This window comes from Macrobrachium nipponense, chromosome 23 (assembly GCF_015104395.2).
Source record: "Macrobrachium nipponense isolate FS-2020 chromosome 23, ASM1510439v2, whole genome shotgun sequence".
NCBI classification, from domain to species: domain Eukaryota; kingdom Metazoa; phylum Arthropoda; class Malacostraca; order Decapoda; family Palaemonidae; genus Macrobrachium; species Macrobrachium nipponense.
In genome coordinates, this window is record NC_061090.1 from 6,561,259 (window position 1) to 6,589,022 (window position 27,764).

The 27,764-nt window shown below is 40.4% G+C and overlaps 1 protein-coding gene across 3 annotated transcripts in view; it reads left to right on the top strand.

The window, feature by feature from the left end:
- LOC135198441 (uncharacterized) overlaps nt 1-27,764 on the top strand; it is a 211,625-nt gene that overhangs the window by 178,631 nt on the left and 5,230 nt on the right. For all 3 annotated transcript variants that reach the window (XM_064225992.1, XM_064226011.1, XM_064226002.1), the window contains 2 exons: nt 21,710-21,914; nt 22,107-22,241. In XM_064225992.1, coding sequence (XP_064082062.1) covers nt 21,710-21,914; nt 22,107-22,241 — 340 coding nt within the window. The remainder of the gene's footprint in view (nt 1-21,709; nt 21,915-22,106; nt 22,242-27,764) is intronic.

A 27,764-nucleotide genomic window follows, 5' to 3' on the forward strand; every position in this document is an offset into this window, starting at 1 on the left:
TTTACACAAAGGCATTGTTCCAAAGGTGCTTTGAAGTGACCTCGGACACTGAATTGATCCTTAGAGATCAGTTCATAAGTTTTATAGATAAGGCTTGGCAGGAAGTGACTTCCTTGACAGTGAACTCTGCTTGGAGAAAATTGTGGCCAGAGTGTTACCTCGAGAAGGATTTTGAAGGATTTGAGGCTAACCCTGATGACCCTATGCCTGTTGTGGAATCTATTGTGTCTCTGGGGATGTGAGTGGCGAGGATGTGGAAGAGTTAGTGGACACCCATAGGGAAGAGCTAACCACTTGAGGAGCTGCAAAACCTTCAGCAGGAACAGCAACAGGTGGCAGATGAGGAATCCGAGGAGGAGGAAGAGAGAGGGCCCACTGCCTACCTCGGTGATTAAAGAAATGTTTGCCAAGTGGATTTATGTTAAAAATTTTCTTGAAATTTCATCCTACAGACGTTGCAATCTAAGTCTAACATGATTAATGACAATGCATTGTATCACTTTGGGCAGATTTTAAAATTATGTCAGAAACAAATGTCTGGGCAGTTTTGTGTGACAGGGGTCCAGTGTCTCAAGCTGGTCCTTTTCGAGTAAAAAACAAAGTGGGGAAGTAACCCCAGACAGTGCACTAAAAAACGTAGAAAAGTAACCCCAGATGGGTTCTTGTTACCAAAGTCCTTCTGAAGGGGGATTCCCCTTCCAAACAATTACCTCCCCTTCTCTCCTTCTTCCATACACTAACAGGAGTCTTCCATAAAGTCAAGAGTGATATTAAATGTTCATTATTTATTTATATTTATTTTTCATTGTTTTCTGTATGTAAAACTGTGTTTTGTGAGTCTGTAATGCTTCATTGTATTTACATTATTCCTTATGGGAGTTATTGTTTCGGTTTTTGTGCATTCTGGACTTCATGGGAGGTTCCAGAATGAATTATGTACGAAAACCAAGGTTTCACTGTATTTGTTTTTGATACCAAGTGTTTATAGCGACTGGGCCTGTCTGCCTTATAAGTCATCTTAGTTGTTATATATGTAAGATTTGATCATATCTGGAACAAACCTCCGGTCTTAACAATATGATAAATCTTCTGGTGCCAGCTGGAAACTGGTTAAAAACAACCAAGATTGTATAAGCAAGGAATCTGTGGCATCTGGCATCCTAAGCATAGAAGAGGTGGAAAATGGTCATCAACCATGCCTGAACCCCGTGACGCAGTTAGTCTGTCTTCAACCTCCTTGGAGAGCAGATGCCCACTTTTTCTCTCCTCCTCCCAAGCCTCTCTCTCTCTCTCTCTCTCTCTCTCTCTCTCTCTTCTCTCTCTCTCTCTCTCTCTCTTTTTTTTTTTTTTTTTTTTTTTCCTCCAAGCCCATGATTCATTTTTTTTTTTTTTTTTTTTTTTTTTTTTTTTTTTTTTTTTTTTTTTTGTATCATGGATTTTTCTATCGGGTCTGAGAAGTGTGGGCGGGTCAGCGCATGTGTCCATGGCCTTCTAGGGTTCCCACACTCATGCTTCCTAGCTTCCACTTTGATTAACTCCCATACAACTTGCAGTAGGTGTCATGCTAATTTTTGTAATTTAACCAATCCTTGCTTAGTGTCATTCCTGGCCTGTTGTACAGTGGAAGAACTTCTACAAGAAGAGAGAGCAGTGTAGGATGTCTACACGTCCATCTTGGGAAGGATTCACACCCCCCCCCCTTAAATAGACGCTTCTGCTTCCCCTAGTTCCAGACTTTTTCCTTCTGCTTCCTCATCCATTGATGCCTTGTCTTCTGCCTTTTCTTCCATTAATTCGGCTTTGGAAGTATCGGGAGTTGCTCAGGGTGATAATTTTGTGTAATGCTGGCCCCTCTCTCTCTTTTGGGGGGGGAAGTCCCTTTGGGGAGGGAGGAGGCAGCACCATTTTGTTTCTTTGTTTCAGAGACCGATTTGCACAAGATGGCGTCTGTGTCGGCCTCCTTAGGCCTTTGAGGAGCCCCCTCAATGGAAGGCCTGTTGTCCCTTTTCATTTCTGCACCTTCCAGCTACAGCTCCCCAGCAGCTTGCTTCGACTACTTTGGGTCGTAAGTTCAGCCACCTAGTGAGATGCCATAATTAAATACGCTTCATCTTAGGTTGCCCTTTATCTTGCCATCAGCAAGGCCATCGACTCGGGGCTAAGAGTCCGACGCATGCCATGATGTCACTCCCAGCATCGTCACTCTCCCTGCCTGTGGCCATGACATCACATCCACCTTCCTCCATGACGTCATTCCAGATGGTTGCCAATCCATCGGAGGTTCATGCAGGCTATGAAAGACAAACTAGACTCCGTTTTTCGAGAGAGGAAACATTTTAGATTACCTGCTTCGTCTTCATCGTTTCCTTCACCTTCATCTCCCCCTACACATTCCTGAGTTAGACGTTGGAGGATGGAGGACTTTGTAGCTTCACCTTCTGGCAGCCTGAGAGCTGTGTCATCTCCTTTCCCACACAGATGGGAGTCTCCCCTTCACATATGTGGATGTGATCCTCTCTTAACATTCATGCGTCCATGGAAGAAGATCTTCGCCTTCTCAGAAGCCTCGCTAGTTCTACGTCTCCTCAACCTGTTCGCAGTCTTCATGAGGATGACTAAGGTTCCGATCAAGAGGTTGAAGATGGTGGTCCCTCAGGTTAAAAGTCCAGTTGCTTTTGAGACCTTCAAGACGTTCTTCTGAAGTAGTGTTCACTTGCTACTTTTAGAGCTTCCTCGCCTGTTACTCACATCCACGAACGTGTTTCAAGTGAAGGCCGTGAGGTTATTGACGGGTGTGTCCCTCATCATGGATCTGCATCTACATCTGTTTGTGAGTGTGAGAGAGGATGTCTTGTCACCAATATCCAAGAAACCTAGGCATTCCCCTTGTTCTCCAAAGAGATCCTACGTTCGTCGTTCACCTTCAGAGTCAGGGGTTGTGACTCATCAAGGCAGAGATATGCTTCTCCTTCTCCCCCCAAACAGTCTCACATATGTTGTTCGATGTCGCACAGCCGCTAACATGATTCTTCAGGGTCGGAGACAGAAGCATGTTTGTGTCCCTTTGTTCGTGGACTTGATTCTTCAAGGGAAAGAGATGACATTCACCCTTCAAGGAGGAGCTCTCCAGTAGCCAGAGGAAGTGATAGGGATCTCTCTCAGCCTTCTATTTCAGGACTTCGAACTTGAATGCAGGTTACAGTGGATAGAGAGAGTCAGGAGTGTCTTCCTATGTGGAGGTTATTGATCTCTTTCGTGAGTACAATAATCTTTCTGAGAGAATTGAGACTCCGTCTTCTATGGCCCCTACAGGCATGGAGGCCCTGCTTGGACCAAAGAAGGATTTGAAGACTTTGTTTGAGCTGCCATTTTCTGTACAACTAATTCGATTTTGCAGCATGTTATTTCTTTGGTCTCCAGACGAGAATTTTCCCCGTTCCAACAGGTCTTTCAAGCTTCTTCCCCCTCTTCTTGTTCAGCATAAGAGATATTACTCAACCAGTCTGGTATAGGTGAATAGACAGGTTAATTCGGATAAGATTCATCTGAAACCTGGCTTGACCTTGGATCAAGTTAGGGCTGAGGGCCCTTCGTTAACATTTCAAGAGGCTTATTCCTTAAAGTCGACTGCCTTTCAGACTGTCTCTTGGCTGGACTTGTGGTTATCAGCAGTGGCTAGGATAACATCATCCCATTCTGCACAGGGATCTGTCAGTACTCCTTCTTTCATCAGATTACTTCAATCTGGTGCGAAGGCCAGTTGGCCAGTTCATATCTGGGACATCTGAATGCTAATTTGTGGATTAATTTGCCCTTAATTAGAAGGAACGCAGCCCTATCTAAAGTTACTCATTCTGTTGATACGGATTCCTTGTTGTCTCCTTGAAGTAGAGACCTAGAATCTCAGCTCCTACATAGAAGTCAGTTGGAGGCTGCGACAGACAGACAGTGGGCTGACAACAACAATTGTCTTGTCCAGCAGGCAGTCACAAAATCAATAGCTCATTCTCGCCCTCCAGCTCCAAGGCAGAGTAGGCAGTTAACTGCCAGGAAGTCTTTAAAGCCATTGACTTCCACTAGAACCTCTGCCAGTGCCTACTCCAAAGAAGCAGCCACAGCATGGTATCTTTCAGCCTCGCTCTTTGAAACCTGGGAGGGGGCAAGAGGTAGGGGTAGGTCAGATTTTTTATAGAGAGGGCGCCACTCCCCACCCCTTGCCACAGGTGCCGAGCCATTGGGAGTGGAAATTTGGGTTGTAAATGTCCTTCGGGTAGGTTATATACTTCTGTTCTACTTCCCTCCTCCTCTCTCCGATCATCCTCTCCTGCACTTGCTGTATGCTCAAGGCTCTCCAAAGCACCTGGCTCTCCAGGAGGCAGTGTAAAAAATGATGGACAAGGGAGCAATGGTAAAGGTAGTTTGCCCTGCCCCAAGGTTCTGCAGTCAAGTCTTCCAGTACTGAAGGTAACTGGGAATTGGAGGCCGCTGATAGACTTTTCAGCACTGAACCTCTCTAGCAGGAAGACAAGGTTCAAGATGGAGACACCCAGGACTGTCCTGGCAGCCTTGAGGGAGAACAATTTCATTATGTCAGTAGACTTGAAGGATGCCTACAGCCAGATTCTAATCCACCCTTTATCCAGGAAATTCCTCTGCTTCAGCCTTGGTGAGCAGGTCTTCCAAATCAAGATCCTTTGCTTCGGCTTGACAACAGCTCCGCAAGTGTTCACTGCGTCTTTACCCTGGTGTGAATGTGGGCTCATGCTCAGGGGATTTACCTTTTGAGATATCTTGATGATTGGCTAATCTTGGCATGTTCCAGGGAAAAACTGGCTCAGGATAGGGACCATCTCCTCCAGTTTTTTCAGAGCCTAGGCATCGTGGTAAATCTGGTGAAGTCCAATCTACTTCCCAGCCATAGGATTCTATACCTGGGAATGGTGATAGATACAGCATTGTCAAGAGTTTTTCCACTGGACCAGAGGTTGCAGAAATTCAGGACAGTTGCTCACTCCTTCCTTTTGAGGGGGGAACAACTAGCTCACTATACCCTGTCGGCTCCTTCATGGCAATTTAGGCATGGTTTCCTCCGTTGCCGACGCTGCCACATCAAATATTCCAACTCAACGTTTTATGGTATATGAAGGCAGCATAAGTTATACAACACAAATATAATTGGTTGTTGATTAATTTTGGCAATTATTAAAAGCCCTCGTAATTTTCTAGCATTTTACAACAATAAAACAACAAGTTTATTCTTGAACGTGGCAAAAAAAAATTTCCAGCGCTGCCAGTTCTTCTCTCAGGTGTTAAGCTGACCTCAAGGTATAAAGATGTCAAACAGCCCGCGCCTCCACAAGCGAAGCTCGTCAAAACACTCACTGTCACTGACTCATTAAGGAGTCTGTCGCCTTACAAACAACATGGAAAATGTTTTGAATACTTACTAGAAAGAAACGGAGGACCATATTATGAATAGATAATAAATTAAATAGCTGCCGATAATCTTATTTGTATAACCTTTGTACATTTATGCTGCGTTCTCTTATCTGTCTACTCTACATACACAATCCTTTTCAAATGTCAATAGCTCTCTCTCTCTCTCTCTCTCTCTCTCTCTCTCTCTCTCTCATATATATATATATATATATATATAATATATATATATAGATATATATATATATACACCCACACAATAATATCCATACAGATATATTATATATATATTATATATAGATATATATATATATATATATTATTATACTATATATACTCTATATATATATCTATATATAATATCTATATATATATATATGTATATATATATATGTATGTATATGTATATGCAGTAAATTAACAGAAAAACAAGTAAATTAAAAGTGCAGAACTCCAGTAGCTTGTGATAATCACAAGAAAGGTCCAAAAAGAGATTTAATTAGGCCTATATGAAAAAGAGACACCTGGAAGAATGGAAATATTTTCGAAGGAGTGTCGAGGCAATAGGAAACCCCCAGAAGTATATTGCTCCCAGGAGACATTAACAAATGCCAAGAAGGTTAGACCTCCTTGACAAGACGCACAGATTAAAAGGGATAAATGGGAAGGGTACTTTAAAAACTTGAGAGAAGTACATTTGGCAACGTAGGAGACAACGCCTAAATCGCCTTGAAGGATCCAATAGGGTATAGTGGCAAGTACTTCTGGGTCCCTCGTCTTCTCTGAGAAGCTGGTTCCTCATGGATGTCTTCATATTCATTCCTTGCAGTAGAAACTGAAGGAGTTTTGGTCCTCGGTAGGAGATTCCCTTCAGCTCTAGGTCCCTCTGTCGGCAGAGTAAGAAGCAACCTGTGGTGGTTGGATGACCTGAACCTGACAATGGGAGTTCCTCTTAATTCACCCCCTCCAGATCTGTTCCTGTTTTCGACGCCTTTTCCGAAGGTTGTGGTGCTCATCTTGAAGGGCTCTTGGCCTCAGGGGCGTGGAGCTCTCAGGACGAATAACTCCACGTCAACTTGTTAGTGCCTCAGTGGCGTGGTCGGTATGGTCTGGGCCTGCCACCTTAGTGGCTGTGAGTTCGATTCTCAGGCATTTCATTGAGTTGTTAGAGATGTGTATTTCTGGTGAAAGAAGTTCACTCTCGACGTGGCTCGGAAGTCATGTAAAGCCGTTGGTCCCGTTGCTGAATAACCACTGGTTCCATGCTACAAAAACGGCATACAACAAACAAACAAACACATCGTGTTAAAGTTGAAAACAGCTTTCCAGGGTCTTCAGGAGTTTTGAGAGGGTGATGGGACACTCTGTTGTACTGATGTTAGACAACACCACAATGGTAGTGCATGTAAACAAATGGGGAGCTGGTGTCTCACCAACTTCACATGTTGACAGTCGAATTACCCCAGTGGGTGATTGACAACTTGCTGGAGCTCATGGCCAGGTACATTCTGGGCAAGAGGAGTGTGGTGGCCGACAAGCTAAGTTGTTGGAGTACAGCTCTAGGTACGGAGTGGTCTCTGTATCAGGACATAGTGGACAGGCTATTTCACCTATGGGGAAGACCCATGTTAGACCTCTTATCCAAAAGCTTCATTAAGAATTTAGGATCTAGAGATCCAGTTTGGTGGTCCCGGGTCTGTTCTTTGTGGTGGAGGATGCCCTTCAGCATCCTTGGGACAATCTAGAAGTGTATGCTTTCCCTCCATTCTGCCTGATCCGTCATGTCTTGAACAGAGTAATGTGTTCCAGAAATCTCAGGATGACCTTGGTAGCTCCTTTGTGGCCCCAAGCAGAGTGGTTCCCAAACCTTCTGTCTTCTGTCAGTGGTTCCGAGAGAATTTCCCCCTTGGCATAACCTTCTCTGCCAACCTAGGTAGAGAGATACCACCAGTCCATAGGGTCCCTATCTCTTCACGGGTTGAGACTGTCCAGTATCTCTTGCGAGCGAGACGCTTTTCATGCAGAACACATGACATCCGAGGAATAAGTTCTTCTCTGGTTTTAAGAACTTGTCTGTTCAAAGGATTTTGAATGCTGGCTTCAGCAGACCACTCACTTCCTATTACCTGAAGGAGATTGCCCACAGGTCCTTGGACACTTTCTTTGGGTCCAGTGGTTGGTTCCCAACAAGTTGTGTAGCTCATCCAGTGACCCTGGCGGGACATTTGGTATCATGCCTAAGATGTTTTGTGGAAGAGAGAGTGAATGAGATGACTGGTCTCTTTCTTTCCCTTTTTTCCATTCTTCATTCCTACAGGCCGGTTGAAGATTAGACATCATACGCTGGAACTGGCTTGATGCAGGTTAGTACAGCAGCCTTACTGTTATAGCACTATTTTTGTTCCATACAACATACAAATCTGCTTCTCAGTAAAATAATACTCCTCTCTTCAGCAAGGGGAGTGAGGAGTGGTGACAACTCTTTGCTTGTAGCCAACGTGGTTTGTTGCCTTGAACAGATAAAGTTCTCTTTGTTTTCCATGTATGCAATGAATGTAGACATGTCTCATTGTATTTACTCCTAGTGGACTGAGTTTTAGATAACTATATATCTCTCACAGGCTTAGACTGCCATCTTTAGAACTCTCATTTCTAGGAAGAGTGGCCAGGTGTGCTGAACCTCCAGTTGGCTCAGGATTCTCGTATCTCCCTCCAAGTATGAGTCTATCCTACTGGTAAGACCAAAGGTTTGCTCCACATATGAATAAAGAACAAAATTTTTATTAATTTGTATTTTTCATAGCTAACAAACCTGAGGTCTTAACATTGACTGCCCACCTCTAGCCACCCCTCTAGTAATCCGGTGTTGGAAGAAATGCTAAATGCGTGGTCAATAAGCATGATCAGTGACCACTCTCCACATCTTCTATGCTTTAGATGCCAGATGTCACAGAATCCTTGTACAGTAGACCCTTGACTCACGAACACAATCCGTTCCTAGACCTTGGTCGTGTTCCAAATTGTTCGTGACTCGGAGCTAATTTCCCCATAAGGTTTAATGGGAATAATATTAATTGGTTCTCGACCCCTACGAACCAATATATATTATGTATATTTTGCCTTATTTTACACAGATAATGTAAAAGTCAGTGTAAAAAACCTTAATATATCTAATAATATAATTTAAAATGGTAAACTAACACTATAAAAACGTTTGTAAAGTGAACACTTACTATGACTGGCGAGACTTCTGGCTTGACGGACAAGAGAAGAGGAGGGTGGTGGGTGGGGAGGAGGTTATTGTGCGGAAGGAGACCCTCCCCCATCCAGGTCGGGGAGATCTCGTTCCGGAGATTCAACTCTTCTAGGTTTTTTTGGTGAACGTTTAATCACAAACTTATCCAATGTCTGTTGCCTTTCCTTCCTTGCATAACTTTTTCTGAAATGGCTCATTAAATTTTCATTGAGCATATTCACGATCCTGTTCGTAACAATTTTGTCCGGATGATACAATTCAAGGAAGCACTGGACATCATTCCACTTTTTCCAATGCGGCTTTTATCACATCACTGCTGACATCTGTAACTTCCTCCCCAGCCTCCTCTTCGTCAGTTGATTGCTCCCGAGCAAGTTGCTCCTGCTGCTCTTTGTGGAGTTGAACAAGTTCGTCCGCAGTCAAATCTTCTGAATGTTCAGCGACCAATTCTTCAACATCTTCGTCGTTGACTTGTAGACCCATACTGTTGCCCATGGACACAATTTCTTGCACAATCTCTGCATCGAAGCCCTCAAAGTCACGGACAGTTACGCACTGGGGCCAAAGTTTCCGCCACGCAGAATTTAATGTGCGGTACGTAACTTCAGTCCATGCGTTATCAATGAGGGTTATGCAGTGAAAAACATTAAAGTGCTTCTTCCAAAATTCTTTTAAGGTTAATTTTGTCTCTTCAGTTACACGGAAGCATCTGGAGAAGAGCGCCTTCGTATATAATTTCTTAAAATTGCTAAAAATGACTTGTTGGTCTATGGGCTGGAGAACAGAGGTCGTGTTGGGTGGAAGGAACTTGAACTGAATGAAGTCATGTTCACTGCAGTCAGCCAAGTACGAAGGGTGTGCCGGGGCATTATCCATGATCAGAAGGCACCGCAGGGGTAGCTTGTTCTCTGTTAGGTACTGACTCACGGTCGGCGCAAACACTTCATCAATCCACTCCATAAACAAGTTCCGTGTCACCCATGCTTTTGTATTGGCCCTCCACATTACAGGCAGTCTGGCCTTATTTACGTTGTGCTGCTTAAAGGCACGCGGGTTATTTGAATGGTAGACAAGTAGCGGCTTTAGTTTCAAGTCGCCACTTGCGTTTGAGCATAACAAAAGCGTAAGCCTATCCTTCATTGGCTTGTGGCCTGGGAGCGCCTTCTCTTCTTGGGTGATAAATGTCCTGTTGGGCATCTTCTTCCAGAAGAGGCCCGTTTCATCACAATTGAAAATCTGTTGAGCGACGTATCCTTCGGCCTCCACGAACTCGGCAAACTCAGTCACGAATGCCTCAGCAGCAGCCTTGTCTGCGCTAGCAGCCTCACCATGCCTAATTACAGAGTGAATTCCAGTTCTTTTCTTGAAGTTATCAAACCACCCTTTACTAGCCTTAAAAACAAAATCATCTGGCGTGGCACTAGTAGAAGGAGTTTCCTTCAGCAAACTCTGATACACTTGCCGAGCTTTCTCGCAGATGATCGGCTCGTTTACACTATCACCTGCCATCTGTTTCTCATGTACCCACTTCAAAATTATTTTTCTGCCTCTTCGAGGGTTTGCGATCTCATCTTGGTTAGTACTGTCACTCCCTTCGCAACATTTGCTTCTTTAATGGCATCCTTGTTTTTCAAAATTGTCGAAATTGTCGACTTGGCCATCTTGTACTCACTTGCGATATCGGTCACGCGAACACCACGTTCAAACTTTTCTATAATTTCTTTCTTTATTTCAATGGTTATCTTCCTCTGCACCCTCTTCTCACCATCACTCTTCACTTTCTTACTTTCACCACCACTCTTCACTTTCTTAGGGCCCATTATGAAGAAAATCACAAGTTTTAGCGCAAAAAATGCTAAGCGAATTGACGAACGTCTTGTACACAATGAGATGAGACAAAGAGCGATGCGTGGGTGACGCCGTGCGTGGGCGGCTGGAGGATGGCTGTTCCCATGGCAACTCAAACGCTCTCACGTGTGCTGGGCGATTTCGCGCATTTTTCAAATGTTTGTGTCTAAAAATTAGTTTGTGAAACAAAGTGAATTGTTATTTTCCAGAAATTTCCAGCATTTTTCAAATGTTCATGTCTCAAAATTAGTTCATGACCCAAACAGAATTTTTATTTTCCGCATTTTTTTTTGTTCGTATCTCAAAGTTAGTTCGTAGGTCAAGGGTGAAATTTTACCTATAATTTTGGTCGGGGATCGAGTTGTACGTGGGTCAATGCGTTCGTGAGTCAAGGGTCTACTGTATATACAATATGGTTTTAAGATTTATCATATTGTTAACCCTTTAACGCCGATTGGACGTATTAAACGTTGATGAAAATTGTCTGTCGGGTGCTGAACCGACGTATGGTACGTTAACGAAAAAAGTATTTTAAAAATTGTTGGAAAAATGGATATAGGCCTACTCGGCGAAAACTTTTGAATCACACGCCTTGGGGGATGCTGGGAGCTCACGGATCAAGCTGTTGTTTTGTTTACAATCTTTACCCAGGCGCGCAAGCGCGAATTTCTTTCTTCTCGCACTAAAAAGCATCAGCGACACATCTCAGAAATGATTTCGTTACTTTGACATAATTTTTGCACATTTTTGTATTAGCCGTTACATAGAGTATTATATATGAAAATGTGTGCAATTTCATGTAAAATACAACAAAAAACAACTCATGGTTGTAGCTTTTATCAGTTTTGGAATATTTTCATATAAATAACGATAAGTGCCAAAATTTCAACCTTCGGTCAACTTTGACTTTACCGAAATGGTCAAAAAACGCAATTGTAAGCTAAAACTCTTATATTCTAGTAATATTCAATTATTTACCTTAATTTTGCAACAAATTGGAAGTCTCTAGCACAATATTTCGATTTATGGTGAATTTTAGAAAAAACTTTTTCTTTATGGCTGCGCGGTAACTCTTCCAAAAAAATCATAAATATTTTTGTCCGATTGTCGTAATGTTTGCACCATTTTATATTAGCCATTACATAAAGTTTTATATATGGAAATGTGTGCAATTTCATGTAGAATACAACTTATAACAACCCATGGTTGTAGCTTTTATCAGTTTTGAAATATTTTCATATAAATAATGATAAGTGCTAAAATATCAACCTTCGGTCAACTTTGACTCTACCGAAATGGTCGAAAACCGCAATTGTAAGCTAAAACTTACATTCTCAAGTTAAAGTAAACTCCAAAATCAATTTTACCTTTCCAAATTTTGCTACAAATTGGAAGTGTCTAGCACAATATTTTGATTTATGGTGAATTTAGAAAAAAAAAGAAAATTCCTACGTCCGCGTGGTAACTGCCGAAAAAATAAAAAAATGTTCGTCCGATTGTCGTAATGTTTTAAATTAGCTGTTACATAAAGTTTTATATATGGAAATGTGCGCAATTTCATGTAGAATACAACAAAAAACAACCCATGGTTGTAGCTTTTATCAGTTTTGAAATATTTTTATATAAATAATAAGTGCCAAAATATCAACCTTTGGTCAACTTTGACTCTACCGAAATGGTAAAAAAACGCAATTGTAAGCTAAAACTATTACATTCTAGTAATATTCAATCATTTACCTTTATTTTGCAACAAATTGGAAGTCTCTATCACAATATTTTGATTTATGGTGAATTTATGAAAAAAAAATTCTTTCCTTACATCCGCGCGGTAACTTCCTAATAAAAATCAGAAATTTTTTCGTCCGATTGTCGTAATGTTTGCACAGTTTTAAATTAGCCGTTACATAAAGTTTTATATATGAAAATGTGTGCAATTTCATTTAGAATACAACTAAAACAACCCATGGTTGTAGCTTTTATCAGTTTTGAAATATTTTCATATAAATAACGATAAACAGAAAAAATTCGACCTTTGGTCAACTTTAACTCGACTGAAATGGTCAACTTTAACTCGACTGAAATGGTCAAAAACTGCAATTGTAAGCTACAACACTTACAGTCTAGTAATATTCAATCAATTACCTTCATTTTGCAGCAAATGGAAAGTCTCTAGCACAATATTTCAATTTATGGTGAATTTTTGAAAACTGCTTTCTTTTTACGTCTGCATGTTACGAATTCATGCATCATATTGTGATAATATTTTCTCTATGTTGCTTTATCATTTTACAATTTGTTATATACCAAAATCCTCGCAATTTAGTTTACAATACAACGAAAAAATAATTAACTCATTATCTTAAACCGTTTTGCTCACAGTGCGATTTGTATACAATTATATATGAAATTTTTTTTTCGAGTTTTCATATATTCCAATATTTGTATATATTAATATTTTTTTCATTTCTGATGGTTGCATACTAAACTTCAGGCAATGACAAAAGAAGGAGCCAAAAATGAACTCTTAATCTTGAAAATTAAGCGTGCTGAGATTTTTTTTAAAAAACTTTTTTCCGCTTCGGCACTCACTCGCGAACACGGCTGGCATACGGGAGACACTTTCGGAAATACCGGCTCGGCGTTTAAGGGTTAAGACCTCAGGTTTGTTAGCTATGCAAAAGATAAATTGAGTAAAAAAAATTTATTTATTCATTTGTCATATTTATATGAATCATATGCTACCAGTAGGAGTAGTGTTTCTGGAAGATTAAGGAAAACTTGCAAGAGTTTCATGGCTTATGGATAATCATATACTGTAGCATGAAGAGGGAATAATTTAGTATTTTGACTTTGAGTACTTATCAGTTGGTAGTGTAATTGATCATTCAGAGCACTTTAGATGGCTTTAATTCCATCATCAACCAAAGGACGAGAAGCACTTTAGTTCGTTAGTTGTACAGTGGTACCTCGACATACGAAAGGCTCAACTTACGAAAAACTCGAGATAAGAAAGAAAATAAGAAGATTTTTTCTGCTCTACATACGAAAATAGTTCAGGATACGAAAGGTTGTTGCTGAAAGTCCCCGAGATTTGCCCGGACCACCGATAACAATTTTGAAATTCGTGCGCCACCAACTGAGTAGATTCGCCACCATCCTCCCGCTCTCCCATTGGTTCCTGATGCTAGTCACTGCCATAAGATCCTGCTCTCCTATTGGTCAGCATCTCTCCCATGATCCCATCATGCATCTACATAGCGGCGTGCTTTTTCGGCCACTCGGTGGCGTCATCGTTATCGTGAGCACGCGGAATTCGTTCGTTCTATACGATTTCGTTTATTAACGTAAATTTGTTAGTGATTTCGTTGTAGTGCTACTTTATCGTGTTGTGTGAGAACTTTACTACATACATATATGTACTACATAATTTAATTACGTATAGTATATACGTAGTTATGGGTCCCAAGAAAGTTGAAGTAGGAAAGAAGAGGATGCTTTCTTTGAAGACAAAGATAGAGATTATTAAAAAGTATGAAGCTTGCATGCGATTGAGTGTGATCACCAAGGAATATGGCTGAAATCCGTCAACAATAGGCACCATCCTTAAGCAGAAGGATGCCATCAAAGCAGCTACACCTTCCAAGGGCGTGACTATTTTATCTAGCAAGAGGAGCCCCGTGCACGACAAGATGGGAAGGCTGCTTCTTGTCTGGTTAAAAGACAAAGAAATCACTAGTGATACGATAACCGAGACGGCAATCTCCCACAAGGCTAGCGCTATTTTCGGCGATTTGATTGCCCAGGCCGAAGATGACAGAGGAGAAGGGACATCGATGCCAACCCCAGACTTCAAGGCTTCTCATGGGTGGTTCGAAAAATTCTGTAAACGGACTGGCATCCATTTGGTTGTGCGGCATGGGGAGGCGGCCGCTCAGACACAAAAGCGGCCAAAGCCTTTATTAAGACGTTCGACGAGATGACAATCAAGGAAGGCTACAGTTCTCAGCAAGTCTTCAACTGTGACGAGACTGGCATTTTTTGGAAAAAAATGCCTCGGCGGACATACATCACGGAGGAAGAGAAGAAGCTACCCGGGCATAAGCCTATGAAAGACAGGCTTATGCTCGCACTTTGTTCGGACGCCAGTGGGGATTGCAAGGTGAAGCCCCTACTTGTGTATCATTCGGAGACTCCTTGAGCCTTCAACGCCCACGAAGTGCTAAAGGAGAAGCTTCCAGTGATGTGGAGGGCTAATGCAAAAGCCTGGGTAACGAGACTTTTGTTCACCGAGTGGGTAAATCTGTGTTTCAGCCCGACTGAAGAAATTCTTGGAAGAGAAGCACTTCCCTCTGAAATGTCTGCTGTTGTTAGACAATGCCCCTGCTCACCCTCCTGGCCTCGAGGAAGATATCCTAGCGAAGTAATCGTTTATCAAGGTTTTTTATCTTCCGCCTAACACCACCCCTCTCCTCCAGCCCATGGACCAGCAAGTGATATTGAACTTCAAGAAGCTGTATACGAAACATCTTTTCAAGAGATGTTTCAACATCACCAATACCACAAACCTCACCTTGCGTGAATTTTGGAAGAAGCATTTCAATGTTGTGATATGCATCCGACTCATCGATCAAGCTTGGCAGGAGGTTTCGAGGCGAACCTTGAATTCTTCGTGGAGGAAACTCTGGCCTGATGCCGTATCCGCCTGAGACTTCAAGGGATTCGACGTGGGCAAAGCTGGTGCTGCAGATTCAGGAACAGTTGACGACCCTGAAACTGTTTCGCAACCAGATCTTGACGAGATCGTTGCACTTGGCAAGTCTATGGGGCGGGTCGTCGACGAGGACAACATCAATGATCTTCTCGAGGAGCTTATGACGGATGACCTGAAGGAGTTGGAGGCCTTGCAACGTAACGTCATCCAAGAAGAGTTCTCTAGCAGCGGCAAGGAGGAGGAGGATGACCCTATGACAACGGCAGAAATTAAGGATGCTCTAGCTGCTTTTCATAAGAGCCAATCATTTGTAGAAAAGAGACACCCCGAAAAGGCTTACACAGGTCGTATGCTTGCGCAGTTCGATGACGTTTGCCTGAGTAATTTCAGGAGCATTTTGAAAAGCAGGTAGAAGCAGTCTTCCTTGGATAGTTATTTTTTAAAGAGGCCTTTAGTAGGAGTAAGCAAAAAGGAAGATCCGATTGATACTACAAAAAAAAGAAGTTTTCTGCCATTTGTCCTCCTCCTCTGTCGCCACTTTCGGAGATAACCTCACTCGAAAGGTAAGGTTCCACATTTTACTACATACTTATAACTGAATCACGAAAGTTAGGAACATGATAAATCCATAAATAAAGATATATGCCACGAGGGAAAATAAACAACGGAGTATCCGCCTCATGGCATATATCTTTATTTACTAGTATACTTACGTATGTACGCACATTATTTCTTGTATACCATGTACACTAATACACTTTATTTACAGGTACGTACATATTAGTACTAGTACATATCAAGTTAGGTATTGAATGGTCCAAATTGTTGTAGTATTTCATTGTTTATTGGTCAATTTGCTTTATTATAAAATTTAGTGGGGTGTTTTTGTAGGGCTTGGAACGGATTAGGCATTTTACATGTAAAATGCGGTTCAAGATACGAAAAGCCCATGATACGAAGGCTGCCTCGGAACGGATTAATTTCGTATGTCGAGGTACCACTGTAGTTTTTAAAGTTATGGTTAGTGGTGCAAGAAGAATTATATTTTTTCTTCATAGAGGGTAAAACATACTTTCAAATGAATTAGCATGCAGTTACAAAATATTACAGAAGTCAGATTGAGATCTTCCTGCCTATTTGTATGCCCCCACTGGCAGGGAGATAACCTGTTACCAGCTGTTTGTAACAAAATTTTTCAAGATTACTCCTTTTCAAGCTATGACAGTTTGTACCAGAATTATTATTATTATTATTATTATTATTATTGTTATTATATGCACAACAAAATACAATGCGGGCATGTAAAAAAAAAATCAAAAGAGATTAAATAGTAGATAGTAAATGTGTATGTAAACAGTATCTAAATATGAAAAAGTATTAAATGTTATAACCAATGACAGTACAGTGTGCCTAACTGCACCCTCAAGCAAGGAAACTGAAACCCAAGATGAATGTGGCACCAAGATTGTAGCCCATCCAAAGGATTTTCACCACATTAGATTGCCAGATTTCTTTTTTCTCCTTTAAGTTAAGGTCTGTAACCTTCTCAGTAAAAACTTTTAGTAACTGGCTTTTGCATAGGTTTTTAATCTAGTCAGTCACTGTATTTGGGGAGTTCTGTTTGTTTTGAAACCAGAGCAGTGATAAAAAATATTTTACTCTGTACTGTGTGAAGCTAGGGGGCTTTTTCTAAAGCATAACTTGTTCCTACACAATATACAAACCATCAGTCCTTTATGTTAGGAATTACTTTCGGCAAAGCTGGAAAATGGTCGTTAAATTCTTGAACAAGGTGATTAGGCAGTAACTACTGCTCAGTAGGCAGGAATACCTACCTGCCTAGATGTAAACATCCCAGTTTACTTTTGGCCATCATGCAGTGTAGAATTGCTTTCAGAGCTCTTTGCCTGACTGTTGTTATGCTTTTTTTTTCTTGGGTTCTTTTTTATGTTTTTGTGTTTATATTGGTGTGTTTGTTATTTTTTTAATATACAAACACACAATTTGTGATAGCTGCGCGTAGGCTGTCGTCCCCCAGTGTGTCTTGGGGTCACAGCCAGTGGTGTAACAAGTTCGCAGCGCGCGCCCCCCCCCCCATCTTTGGGCCTCACACCCTTTGCATATACAAGGATGTGACTGTATCCCTATTTTGACTGTGCAGATTGTTGCTCTTCGCTGCTTGTGCTGTGGGCGAGTTTGTCGGAAGGAAACTTCAGAGCAGGGTTGCCAAGAGTCGTTGGAAAGTTTTCGCTTCTGATGGCGCCCTTAGTAGCCTCCCCTTGATCCTTGTTTCTCTCTCCTAGTAAGTTTTCCCTTCTTTCTGTTTCTCCTTCGCCGTCTTTGCTCGCTTTGGGGAGCGGTTGGGCGACCTCTTTTCAGGTGCCCCCTCTTGCTTCATGGGGCAGTACCCCTCGGAGTGAGAGGAGTCTCCCTTTACTAGTCATCTTTGTTTTTTTTTCTTAGGTCAACAGTAAGCTTTGTAGGTCACAGTAGTAGATGGCTTGATATCTCATTGTGCTGGATTTCCTAGCATTCAGGAGTTTCCCTGTGGAACTCATATTGTGGTTGCTTTGAAAATGGCCCTCTTTACTCTTGCTGTGCCTTCTGTCTCAATTGTTCCTGTTACCCTGGCATCCAGTCACTGAGCAGCTCCTGCTGTGCATCCTGCCCTAGCTGTCCTGTTGTCTCCAGTCACTGCTATTGACATTAAGGGAGAAGCCCTGTGGAAGGCTTCGTTGTAGTCTTCAGCTTTATCTTTGATTTCGTCCTCTGCTGCCCCTTCCCCTCTTTGTCTGAGACTTGAGGAGGTCCAGGAAAACTGGATAGGCCCCCTTCACCCTAAGAAAAGGAATGCTGCTTCTCCCCTTCTGAGGAGCCAGTGGGATCTCTCATCAGCTCTTCCCGGCCGTTGGACTTGGGAACCGATTCACATGCCCCTTGGTTTTGTGTTTAGGGAGCTGTGGGCACGCAGACTTCAATTTGCTCTCCTGTCATCAGTTTAAGGGGTTCCTCCTCTAGGCTGGTGCTGTGTCGGGCACTTGTTTGTGACCTGCTCTGAGTGCTCGAGATTCTGTGGAATCTTGAGCATCCTGAACTGGTGCCAGAGAGTCCTCTCACCATCATAGTTCAGGTACAGGGCGAGAGAAAGTGTTGAGACATTCACAGATCAGCCGAATTGAGTGCTCAACTGTTCAAGTGAACTTTTCCCTCTCCTCAGGTAAGCACTTTTCCATAACATGAGCACCCTCCTTCCCCCATGCTGCTGTCATTAGCCCAGGTTGATGACCACCTACAGTCTACCTCTCCTGCTGATTTTTCTAGCAGGACAGATAGGAGTGCTCTTTCTCCTTACCTGGTCTCATAACCCTCTCAGGTGTTCCGGGAGGTGCAAGACAGACAGAGAGAACTGACGAATTTGACTCTTTTTTTGAGTTCGGCTACAAGGATTACATCTCTGGTCATTCTTCAGCAGATTGCAGCATTCTTCATCTCCTGCTAAGAGTTGCTTCTCTCTGATTCAGTTGTGAAAGGCGTAGGTCCACATTTGGCCTAGTCTTTCACCTGGAAGTAGCCTTTTTTCCCTTCCCCGAGTCTGGATTTAGCTACAGATGAGAAACTTCGGTCATTCTTGCCATCCCAGGAACTCATTTAGGGTTCCTGTCTCATGTTTCGCACTTGTCCATATGAGAATCGTCAGGCAGAGATCTGACTCTCAAGACCATCTCTCTTCTCGCTCTGGCCTTGGCAAAGAGGATAAACAATCTTTATTGACCTTTGATGTGAGCCTTCAAGGGATGGGGATCAGTGCCTCGACTCCGTCTCAGATGTAGCAAACTGAATCCATCAGCATCTGTTGCCAGGTTTGAGTCCTTCATGATCCCCCCTCCTTGGATTTTGTAGTCAGTAATCCAGTTCAATCGCTACTTTGTCCTGTTAAGTTGCTGCGGTACTTTACAGATAAGCTTGACATCCCAACTTGGATGTCGATGACTTTTCATGAAACGATTGGAAGGATATACTCTGCAGCTGGTGACAACAACACCTGTACACTTTGCCTGAGAGCTCATGAAGTCAATGGCTTGGTCCATCCCTCACATTCCAGGAGAATCTATCAGTTTGAAGCAAAGATGTGGTCTCATTGGACCAAATTTGCGTCTTTCTATCTTCGGGTCTTGCCCACGAGTCTTAGGAACCCTTTTTCCTTGGACGTGTGGTGGATGCTCAATAAATTGTGTTTTCTTTCCCAGCTCCTTTAAGGTGTGTGGTTTCAGAAGTGAGAGGGATTATGAGAGTGACTGGCTTTTCCTCCTCCTCCCCCTCCTTCCTTATCCTCCTACTTCACTTCCTTTGGGCTGAAAATAGGATTTGAACCTACACTTGCTGGAACTGGTGTCTGATGCAGTAAGTCTACACATTGAGCACCCGTTTTATTTTTATTTTTGAATTATAAAAGCAATCCTGCTCCTTCCTCTAGCAAGAGGAGGGAGGAGACTGGCAGTAAGACAAACCCTTTTCGGGTCTTTGCCTTACTGCCTCCAACTTAAGATTCTTCCAAGCCTATTTTTCATATAAGTTACAATTCCTCACTCATTCAAAAAGGTCCAGAGGTCTGGCATTTGATCTCGCAGTTTCTATGCTCTGATCAATGTCGGAGGTACAGTGCTTCTCCTCACACTTTTGACCAGGAATAGTAGCCCAGTTATATCGAACACCGTCAGTTCAAAGAGACTCAGAGTCCTCCCTCCAACCAGTGATTCTTCCTAGTGTAAAGGACCGATGGTTTGTATATTGTGTGGGAACAAATAAATTTATTAAGTAAATTATATTTTTCCTAACTGTACAAACTTGAGATCCTTTATATTACATTTATGCCCACCTCATGCCACCCCTCAATCTGAAATCTGGGCCAAATGGCAAACTGGAATGCTTACATCCATGCAGGCGGCCATTCCCACCTGTCGGACAGTAGTTAATAACAATAACACCTGTACACTTCACCTGAGAGCTCTCAATGTCAATATCTTGGTTCATCCCTCACATTCCAGGAGAATCTGTTAGTTTGGAAGCAAAGATGTGGTTTCATTGAACCAGATTTGCATCTTTCTACCTTCGGGTCTTGCCCACGAGTCTTTGGAACCTTTTTTTCCTTGGACTTGTGGTGGATGCTCAATAAGTTGTGTTTTCTTTCCCAGCTCCTTTAAGAGGACAGGTAGCATCTTGCCTAAGGTGGTGGTTTCGGGAGTGAGAGGGATTACGAGAATGACTGGCTTCTCCTCCTCCTCCCCCTCCTTCCTCATCCTCCTACTGCTCTTCCTTTGGGCTGAGAATAGGATTTGAACCTACACTTGCTGGAACTGGCGTCGGATGCAGTAAGTCTACACATTGAGCACCCATTCTATTTTTCTTTTTGAATAAAAGCAATCTTGCTCCTTCCTCTAGCAAGAGTAGCGAGGAGAGACTGGCAATAAGACAAACCCTTTTCAGGTCTTTACCTTACTGCCTCCGACTTAAGATTCTTCCGTGACTATTTTATATATGAGTTACGATTCCACGCTCATTCAAAAAGGTCCAGAGGTCTGACATTTGATCTCGTAATTCCTATGCTCTGATCAATATGTCAGAGGTACAGTACTTCTCGCTCTTTTGACTACGAGTAGTAGCCCAGTTGTAGTGAACTCCCGTCAGTTCAGAGACTCAGATTCCTCCATCCTTCCAGTGACTCCCTAATGTAAAGGACCGATGGTTTTTATATCGTGTAGGAACAATAACAAATTTTTAAAGTAAATTGTATTTTTCTTAACCATACAAACATGCGGTCCTTTATATTACATTTATGCCCACCTCATGCCACCCCTCAATCTGAAATCTTGGCCAAAAGGTAAACTGGAATGCTTACTTCCATGCAGGCGGCTATTCGCGTCTATCGGACAGTAGTTAATGCCTAATCACCTTGTTCAAGAGTTTAACACCTTTTTCCAGCTTTGCTGAAAGCAATTCCTAATGTAAAGGACCTCAGGTTTGTATAGTTAGGAAAAATATAATTTACTTTTAAAAATTTTTATATTGGTACTTGAATGAAGTATTTTGGAAAAAAGAAAAAGTTAGGGTTGAAAATTGTTGAAAATAATGCACCATTGTTATATGACTGTGGGTTTTGAATTTTAGGTGACACTTAATTGTGGCTTGGGTAATCCAGTAGGTTAACATGCATTTTCTACTGGTAGACCTGTTGTAAAGTGCAGGCAGTCCCCGGTTATCAACGGACGTTCTGAGATGGGTACCAATAACCGGTTAACTGGAAATTGGCGCCAGACAAGTGCCATAAAACCGAATTGTTGATAACCGGGAACTGCCAGTATGATAAAATGGAACTAATCTTAAGTGTTGATTATTGTTATACATTAGTAGTAAATGGTTTTGTTTGAGTAATGACATTTGGAAACTCCTGCTGATTACAGATATAAAAGATAAAATTGGTCAACTAGTCATGCAGTTACTTCAGTGTCGTATCAAGGCAGCCATTTTACAGTTGTATGGTAGGACACTGTGTGAGATAGCAGAGGGGCTCGACAAAGTTGTATCTGCATATCAAGATATAACTAAGCTAGCACTTGAATTGTTCCTGGTGAAGGCAGCCTATCTCACCGAATTCAGTAGAGACAGGTATATTGTTATTATTTTGAGTATTTATACCACATGAATAACCAACTATGTAAAAAGCAAAATAATGCACTATACTGTACTTTGGCTTTCTATAAAACTTGTAGTTAATTGTATAATACATATATCTGAAATGGATGCACATTTTTTACCGTTGTGAGAAGAATTACTATTCCTCTTTTATTTCCACTTTAGCATAAAGGTCAACCTCTTCAGCAGTTTTCATCATGTAAATGCTTATGTAACCATTGGCCTAAGACCACCAGAGCCAACACCTGACAAGCCATGTGCCTATATACCTTCAGCTAAAGTTACTATTGGGAACCTCAGGTTAGTAAAACATCATTTTTTATAAGTAACTTACCAAATAATTAAAAGCTATAGCTTCTACTAATATGGCAGCTAAAATTTTAGATTCTCTGGTAGCGATTCTTTTGTTGTTAAGGTGTAGGTAACTAACCCTTCTCACTTTCAGGAAAGAGAGGAACAACTCTGCAGAGCTTCAATTTGTTTCTGCCAGTTTATGACAAAGGTTGTAAGCTTTCAGATAATTTTGGAATTCGTTTTCTTTACTGGTTGATGGTTTGAGACATTTGACTTTACAATTGGTGAAGTATATTTGCTTTTTGGTAGCCTTCGGCAATTTGGTCAGTGATAAGTTTTCTTTAGAAGACCAAATTTTGTTCCCGATTTGACTTCTTTTCAGTAGAGGCAGTCCCCAGTTATCAGTGGACTTGGTTAATGGCAATCTAGTTTTATGGTGCTTGTCTAGCGCCATAAAACTGGCAATTTATGGCGCCGTAATGGGCCAAATTTCAGTAATCAGCACTATAAGGGGCTGATAATAGTTATGGCACCATATCATACATAACAAAGGCACCATTAACCAAAACTTGGCGCCATAAATCGCCAGGTTTCAGTTAATGGCAGCTTCCACTTGTCAGCACCCCGCTGATAACTGGGGACTGCCTGTATTAAGACATATACAATATAGTATATATATAGAGGCAGTCCCCGGGTTACGACGGGGGATCCGTTCTTAAGACGCGTCGTAACCCGAAAATTGTCGTAAGCCGGAACGACGTTCTTGAAAACATGTCCACAGGGAAAATGTCACTAATTTGCAATTTTTCTTAGGGCCATATCTCTAAAATTATCACTAATTTACTTTTTTCATGTGCAACGCTGTGTATTCACAAATTACTGTATATTTTCATTAAAATACAAGAGAGAGAGAGAGAGAGAAAAAAAAAAACTTACGGTTTCAATAGATTGAAATGAACGTCTGTAGGCAACTTTTTCCCCCTCCCATAAATACATATATTTCTCCAGAGAAGAGAGAAAGAGAGGACTGTGCAATTATGTTTGTCTGTCTATCAATTCTTTTGCTGAGAGCGAGAGAGATAAAAGGAAGAAATAGAAACACCATATGACAAGTATCTTGTGGAGAGAGAGAGAGAGAGAGAGAGTTGTCCTTACAGTATTTAAAAGAGAGAAATGGAATGATTATTGTATTTAAAATACTCAGATATGAATTTTGTACTTACAGTTAATAGTATTATTATTGGAAAATATTAATGATAAACTTATTACATACATGTCCATGAAAATGATCTCATCTCAATAAGAGAGAGAGAGAGAGAGAGAGAGATTACATAAAACCATTAAATTCGTTGACCATTGTATGGCATTGTTAAGCTCCGAGTGTCACTGGAGTTGAGGTAGGGAAGTTGATACAGAAAAAGACAAAGGGAAGAATTTTCTTTTGAAATTAGTTATCGTATTATTACTACTCAGTCAATTTTCGACTCACGACTGCCGATTCAACTCAGTCAATTTTCAACTCACAACTCAGTTAATTCGACTGAAGGGAGTTTGATTGGGTTTTTTTCCCCCACGGTCGAACTTGTCATACTTTATTAGGTTTCGACTGAATGCCTCTGGAAAGGCGTTTAGTTAGTGGTGCTCAGTATGCATCAGATAAAAGGAAGGTTACTTATTTTACCTATATAGTATATTGAATGACCTGTGCTAGCGCCTAGACATTGGAAGCATTGTAAGCAAACTTTTGCTTCTGATAGCCAGTCCTCTCCTAGGCGTTTACAGCTTGCTTTCACAATGTTCTTAAAGGTGGAGTTACAGAATTGTTGTCCGCTGAAGAGGAAGTGAATTAGAATTCTGCTTCTGTGTTTATATACTTGAGCCTTGTCAAATACTTTTGTCTTAGACGCTCAACAGAATAGTACCGATTCTCATGATGAGTACCAGGTATTAGTGCCTAGCTGCTCGAATCTCCCTATCGGGCTGCTGCTGCTCTCTCTCTCTCTCTCTCTCTTGGTAGTAGCCATCTTGCTTGGTGAGACGTACCCGCGTGAAGTCACAATAATCAACAGATATCACAAGTTTAACATACGACTAGAATTTGAGAAATATCTAGAAGTGTTCGTGAACTATCGGTGATAAGATTAGTGTGAAAATAGTAGGATAAAGCGTCTTCTAAGTTAGTTTATCAAGTGTAATACTTTAAATCAGAACAAGATGGCAGTAAGTTCCAACTGCGGGAAGAGGTGGCGTAATTTGGCGTGTTTAGCAGATTCGCAATACGATGAGGTAGCAGGAAGGGAACTGGCATTTCTCATCTATGAAATCAGCAACAGTCCTAACCAAAAAGATACAAAAGCATTCATAGATATATTAGAAGGATATAATCCTTCAAACTGGAACAAATCTAATGAAAACATCTTGAAAATAATTGAAGAAGTTCCAAATAAAATCCAAGTGGTCAAGAGACTCATAAAGAAAATATACATAAACCAACATATTCCGACAAAGAAAATGAATAAGGTGAATCTTGTGAATATCCTAATTGATGCATTAGGAAAAAGAATGCCAAAAGCATGCAAACTGTGTAAGGTTTGGTATAGCATAGTCAATCCACAAAACCTAATCAGAAAATGTGCTGCATGCAACATTCCGACCCATCCACAGTGTGCTGAGGTAATACAAGATTTGAGAAAAGATACAAGAATTTTTTGTTCAACATGTCTATCATGGATAGACAATGTTATTAAATCAAGATTGAATGTACAAATAGTTGAGGATGAAGAAGAAGAGAAGAGGAAGAAGAAGAAGAAAAGAAGAAGAGGAAAACGGAAGAGAAGTAAACAAAAATGAAATGACAGAAAAAAATAAGGAAAACAAAGAACAAGATAAAAGTATGGATGCAGAGATACTCATTGATACTACATATGAGGCAATAAAGCAGCATACCTACGAAGAAATAAATTACGATATGACAACAGAAAAGCAAATCCCGAAGAGGCTCTATCCAGATCTATACAATGACGGGAAAGAGGAAAAAATAGACAAGAAAGACAAAATCTGCAACCTTTTGAAAAGAGGGAATTGCAGATTTGGAGAAAGATGTTACTACAAACATCCTAAGATATGTCAAAACTATGAAATATATGGTAAATGTGCATACTTAGATGGATATGGGGATGATTGCAGAGATCTGCATCCAAAAATATGTAAAAACCTAAAAGAAGGAAAAGGATGTAAGTTCGACAAAAAATGCAAATATATGCACCCTGTAGCCATGAATCATAATCAAATAAATAACCAACCAAGTAATAAAATCCAAAATAAGAAAGAAACAAATAAAGAGAGAAATCAAGAATATCAGGTAAAAGAGAAAAGCAAACCACCAATGAGATATGCAGAGGTGTCAGCAAAAAATTTCAAAGCATCAGCTCCGAAATTCTACTCAAGAGATAATAACTGTATTTATTATGCAAGAGGATATTGCAGAAACGGAGAAAATTGCAGATTCAGACACAAAATTAATAATTATGATGAAGGAAGATCAAATATTATGGAAAAGTTGGATTTTTTAATGTCAGAATTTCTGGAAATGAAAAAAAGAACAACATACCAGAAACAGGAAAGAGACATGGGAAAAATCCTTATTACTACCAGTATTAAATGAAGGAGAAAACACGCAAACCATCATAGTGATGAATGCGCAGGGTTTAGTTACGAGTAACTCAAAAAGAAAAATAGAGTACTTAGAAGAACTAACCCAAAATGAAAAGAAAATAGATATAATGAATATAAGTGAAACCTGGTATTCCCAAGAGACTGGGAATGATGATCAAATAAAAGGGTTCCAAACTTATAGATCAGATAGAAAAAATAGGAATCAAGGGGGAACCGCAATATATGGGAAAGACAAAAAACAAGGAAAAATATATGAGAAATATAGTAACTCAGAATGTGAACTAATAGCGGTAGAATTTGAATCTGAAAAATTGATGAACATAGTAATATATAGACCTCTAATACTAAAGAGTTTGACTTAATAATTGAAAAATTGGATGATATATGTAGAAATCACAAGGACTGGACTATTCTCCTATCTGGTGACTTCAACTTTCCTTTCGTAGAATGGAAAGAACGAATAGGAGATTGTGGTTGTACTTATACATATAAAAAAGAGAGTAATAGTAGTGCAGAAGATAAGAGGCAATTTGAAAAGCTATTAGATATGCTACTAGAAATTAACAACATTCAACAAATAAATCACCTGCCAACAAGAAAGGAAAATACTTTAGACCTAGTATTTGTGAACGAGATGAATTATGTTAAAGAAATAAATAGTTTATAATGCGAGTATTTCAGACCATAATGTCATAGAATTAACAGTTCATTCCAAAGCAAGTGAAAATAGAGATAAGCAAGAAATGAAAAAGTGGGAAGGATATGGAAAATACAACTTCTACAGTAAAAATATAAAATGGTCAGAAATTAATGAAGAATTAAACAAAGATTGGGATAACATTTTCGTAAGTGATGACATAAGGGTAAATACGGAGATATTATATAAAATATTGGAGATAATAGTGGAAAAATATATACCGAAGAAGAAAAGTAAACATCATTCATGCATACCAAGAGACAGAAGGATCTTGTTCCAGAAAATCAAAGTGGAAAAAAGGTCTTGCAAAAGAAAAAAAATGCATGGAAAGTTATAGAACTAAAAAGTAAGATAGAAAATGCAGAACAAAGATTATACAATCAAAAGAAAATGAAAAACGGGACTTGGAAGAAAAAACCCTATTAAATATCAAGCAAAACCCAAACTATTATACTCATATGCGAAGAAGATGAATAAAAGAAGAATAGAAATAGGCCCTCTGAGAATTGAAGGGAGATTAACGAATGAAAAAAAGGAAATTTGCAACATACTGGCAGAACGATATAAGAGAGAATTCACCCCTAGAATAGATAATGAAGATAATGATATAGAAGTAAGGGATGAAAATAGTGAATATTTAGCTGACATAGATATTAATGAAGCTGATATTGTGCAGGCTATTAATGAAATTAAAAATGGAGCTGCTGCAGGGCCTGATGGAATTCCTGCTATTTTGTTAAAGAAAGTAGTTCATTCTATCGCAAAGCCACTTGCAATATTATTAAGACAAGTGTAGATACAGGCAAGATATATGATGAGCACAAATTAGCATATATTACCCCTACTTTCAAAAGTGGATCAAGACTAGAGGCAAGTAATTATAGGCCTGTGAGTCTAACATCACATATTATGAAAGTGTATGAAAGGGTAATGAAGAAAAATATTATGAAACATTTAATAAAAAATAATTTGTTTAATAAAGGACAACATGGTTTCGTACCCGGAAAAAGTACACAAACCCAACTGTTAGTCCACCGTGAAAACATATTCAAAAATATGAAAAGCGGAAATGAAACAGATGTGGTTTATTTAGACTTTGCAAAAGCTTTTGATAAAGTAGACCATAATATATTAGCGAAGAAAATTAGAAAACACAA